Below are 4,651 nucleotides of genomic sequence, written 5' to 3' on the forward strand. Positions count from 1 at the left end.
AACCTATATATCATATAGGTTTTATATAGAAGACCCTGGTACTTAGCAACTTAGGTCTAAGTTCAATAACTTTTTCTTTAATGATAGGACCCCACATTTTTTGAGGATTGGTGTTTAAAAATAAAAAGATGAAATACCTTTATTCATTTGCTATAAGTATTTAAGATATTGTATGCATTTTTATTTTGGAAAAAATTTTAATACTAAGAAAATTTTTTCTTTCTTTTCATTTCTATTAGAGAACGAAAATTATACAAAGTAGCACTCTGGTGTCTGACAATTCTGACCTTAAAAAATAGCAATTCCATATCAATCAATTTACTCTCATGTTTTCCTTTTGGTCTTAGCTATGTGTATTAGGAAAGTCAGAACTAAACTTACTTCAAGTTTAGCTATATTACTAATTTTTATTAACATATTTACTTTTTTCTCACCAGGCTTTTGATTCTTTTCGATTTAAGAATCTGAGAGTAAGACAAAAATACTTTTGGAGGGAAGGAGTGTATAGGTAGTAATAAAATATTCTTTTCTACCCATGAAAGCTATCAGAAAGACTAAACAAGATAACATACTCGTATGTGAAGGTACTTTGCAACCTAAATCCTGAAATTTGTTTGTTGTGAGACAATAAATTTTTTTTCCTTTTTTTTTTTTTTTTTTTAGAGACAGAGTCTTAACTTTGTCACCTTTGGTAGAGTGCTGTGAAGTCACTGCTCACAGCAACCTCCAGCTCTTGGGCTTAGGTGATTCTCTTGTCTCAGCCTTCTGAGTAGTTGGGACTATAGGCACCTGCCACAATGCCCGGCTATTTTTTGTTGCAGTTTGGCTGGGGCCAGGTTTGAACCTGCCACCCTCGGTATATGGAGCCAGTGCCCTACTCACTGAGCCACAGGTGCTGCCCGTGAGACAGTAATTTTGAAGCCATTGATTTTCAAGTCACTGTACATTTTGGTTTTCTTCCTACAACTTTCAATCTCAACATTTAAAATCTTCAAGTTCTCCCCATAACATCTGGATAAGATTTAAAATTGGTCTATAGTTAGTTCGCAAGCTTCTCCCTGGTTCCCATATGTCTTCATATTCACACACTTGTAGTTCCCTAAATCTGTTATCTTCTTTTATGTCTCCAAGTCTCTGATCATGATATATCTTTGATCTGGAATGCTTATATTTATTGTTCTAGCTGAATAAATCTTATTTCAGGGTTCAGTTCAAGCATCCCTTTAAAATAATGGCCTTAATTAAATCTCACCTGAACTATTACTTTAGCTTCCCAATTAGTTCCCTTAGCTTTAATTTGTCATTTCTTTAGTTCAAGTCCCATCACATCAAAATAATGCTGAAAAATACAACTCTCTTTTGACTTCAATGTAAGGTCTAAATCCTTGGCCTTAAGGATGGCATTAAAGACCTTCATTGTTAGGTCTAACCCTATCTCATAATGTAGAAGAAAAGAGAAAAGATATGATGGAAATGAGGGGAAAAATATTTGGTAAACGTACCATTATCTTTAATGGGGACTTGGGATGAAGAATTTCCAGAACTATGCATAGTCATTCCTGTAGTATAAATTAAATTATTAGACATTTTATAAGATGGTCAGATACTAGATATAGAAGTAATTCTGATAAGTTCATAAAAACTTATTGAAACATTAAGGCAGCAACATCATTTTTTATTTACATTGAGAAAAATATGTCTTCCCACAATGGGCATTTTTTACAATTTTAAAATCATGGTTAAGCATATTGACTTGTTTCAACAGTGTAAACTTAAACACAAATACATTTTGTTTTTCTTTTGTTTTTTGGAGACAGAGTCTCACTTTGTCTCCTTTGGTAGAGTATTGTGGTATCATAGCTCACAGTAACCCCAAACTCTTAGGCTCAAGCGATTTTGTCTTGCCTCAGCCTCCTAAGTAGCAGGGACTTCAGGTGCCAGCCGCAACACCTGGCTATTTTTTAGAGATGAGGTGCACTCTGGCTCAGGTTGGTCTAGAACCTGTGAGCTCAGGTAATCCACACACCTTGGTCTCTCAGAGTGCTAGGATTACAGGTGTAAGCCACCATGCTCTGCCCACAAATATATTTTGATATATCAAATATGAAATGAGGAAACGGAAATAAGTTTTGCATTTGTCCAAATGTTAAGAGGAAATTTAATATTCAATAAGAATGAATAATTTAAATTAAAAATGCAAAAGATTATCCTTTTGAGTTTATCCATCTTTCTATAAAATATTTTCTATCCTTCTGCTATGTGGTGAATTTTCGTGTAGAACAAAGCCTTCCTAATGAGACTAGGTTAGTATCTACGAAATCCCATTTTATGTGAACATACTTTGAAAAGTATTTCCTAAAAAGTTGGGTCGGGTGTGTAGTGGCTCATGCCTGAAATTCCAGAGAAGGTGGGAGGATCACTTGAGCTCAGGAGTTGAAGATCAGCCTGAGCAAGAGTGACCTGTCTCTATTAAAAATAGAAAAAATTAGCCAGGCATGGTGGCCCGCACTGCCTGTATTCCCAGGTACTCAGAAGGCTGAGGCAGAATTGCTTGAGCCCAGGGGTTTGAGGTTGCATTGAGCTATGATGACCCCATTGACTCTACCCAGGGTGACTCTGTCTCAAAAAAAAAAAAAAGAAAATCAAATCAGTCTCTTAGACTATTTTTAACATACAGGGTTACCTATCAGATGAAATCTTGCTTTTTATCTGTTTAATTTTTTTTAACTGATCAACTTAGGTTGATGAAAGTATAATCTTTGAAAATTGTGAAAGCCTATATTAATAAAGTAATGTTGATTTCCATATATATACACACACACACACACACACACACATATTTATCTACTATAAAGTTCTCCTGTGACTTCATTTATTCCACATACCCCCAATCCAATTACAGGATTAAAACAATTTTTAAAATTTGCATTATTAGGGGTGAATTAGCAAATTTTAGGCTTAAGGAAAGAATTAAGTAGTAGTATTTGGTAAAACACCGGAAGGGGCTCTCTTTGCTTCCCTTTGTCTCCCCCTCTATGTCATATTTTAAGTAGTAGTTCAGGTATCTGTGCTTGAACATCTGCTCTTCTGCAAGATTGACTATGGTGTATATCCCTTTCAAGACGCAATAGGAAAGCTATATTATTTATCTTACAAGGCAGCATCTTAAATAATTAATAGGCTCCAATCTGCTGGGAGAATCTGAAGAAATGTAAATCAACTAAGACTTTGTGTCTACCAACCACAGCACACTTCATAAAATTATCTAAGTTTTTAGAGACAATTCTGTTCAGACTAAACTGAAAGCATCCTAAATAAATCTTTCTTCAAAAAATACAGCATTACCCTAGACCACTCACATAGGCTTGTAAGGAAAAGCCAAAAGAAGGTGATCCAATGCAATGGTGTAAGATGGGGTTGTCTCTGTACAACCACCCTGGCTATCATGACCAAGAAGCAGCTAAGGGAAAGTCTGTGCCATGAAGCAATCACCTGTTAAGTAAATTGATGATTTGGTGCATTTTAAGTAACCTAGACGTTTATATTCAGTTTTGGCAGTTAGGACATAGGACCCCAAATAATTTCTAGATAATTAACATGATCTCATTCACTTCTCTCTGAGCATGAGGTACAGGACAAAGAAGGTAAGCTGGTTTATGCTGACCTAGAACACATGCTTGACCAGGGTCTTCAAAGGAAGAGGAGTCTGATTCATGTTTCTTCCTTTCAGGACTTCTATTTAAACTCGCAACAGACTTTGAACTAAAGAGGGAAAAGGAAGGTAGGAGGGAAGTGTCAATGTAAAAAAAATATGGTGAAAATAATAAAATGTCAAAACAAAAACAAATGTATGAAATGTAGAATTTCTGAATAGGTAGTTTGGGTAAGTTAATCATATTCTTACTTATTAAGTTTTGTCAATCCTGCCAAAGATTCTGTGTCAGATCTTGCCATCTGGTGAAAAGGTTTTCCCACCAACTCTGCAACGGTTTGTGGTGGGGAGTCCAGGTTAACAATGACATTTTTCCGATGAGGATATAGAGAAGCCTGACTGAGATCATGGTATGATTTACTTATCCCTCTAGGTTTTTCCTCCCATGAAGCTTTATCACTCTTCTCTTTTGAACTGTTTTGCAATGGCTGGTAAAGCGACAGCTCAGAGCAGGATAGCCTCTTCAGAATTTCAGCTTGAACTGATAAAGGTCGAACGGCAAGTTTGTTCAGGGTGCTGCCGGCCAGACTGCCAGTGCTGACTGCTTGTCCCATATTAAATCCTCTAACGGACTCTGCTTGGAGATTCAGGCTCCTAAACGAAGCTCTCTCTACAAGGAAATAGGATTGCTTTACATGACGGAAACACTGTGCAGTACCTTTACGAGAAGGATTATTTTAATAAATAAAAGACAGCATGCAGTTTTTCATCTTTTTGATTGCCAGCATATGTAGGTAGCTTTCAAAGTATGGCAATCAGGGTCTTGTTCAAGAGGAGGTGTGAAGATCCTGGTTTTCATACCATCTCTCCATCCTTTTAACTTTCTCATTGCTGCAGCCGACTCAATGTTTCCTGCTTCCTTTAATGATTCTCATAGATCCAGTAATATTTTGGGCTCAGGCTTGCTGATCCCAAATTCCTTACTGATTTCAGTTAGAA

The 4,651-nt window shown here is 36.3% G+C and overlaps 1 protein-coding gene across 1 annotated transcript in view; it reads right to left on the reverse strand.

Annotated features, from left to right (window-relative positions):
• Positions 1 to 4,651, reverse strand: part of PTPN13 (protein tyrosine phosphatase, non-receptor type 13) — a 215,239-nt gene that overhangs the window by 62,328 nt on the left and 148,260 nt on the right. The window contains exons 17-19 of the mRNA XM_012805304.2: positions 3,905 to 4,322; positions 3,665 to 3,762; positions 1,503 to 1,559 (exon numbers count right to left, since the gene is read on the reverse strand). Coding sequence (XP_012660758.1) covers positions 1,503 to 1,559; positions 3,665 to 3,762; positions 3,905 to 4,322 — 573 coding nt within the window. The remainder of the gene's footprint in view (positions 1 to 1,502; positions 1,560 to 3,664; positions 3,763 to 3,904; positions 4,323 to 4,651) is intronic.

The sequence above is a fragment of the Otolemur garnettii genome, unplaced genomic scaffold (assembly GCF_000181295.1).
Source record: "Otolemur garnettii isolate 467f Iridium unplaced genomic scaffold, OtoGar3 scaffold00039, whole genome shotgun sequence".
NCBI lineage: Eukaryota > Metazoa > Chordata > Mammalia > Primates > Galagidae > Otolemur > Otolemur garnettii.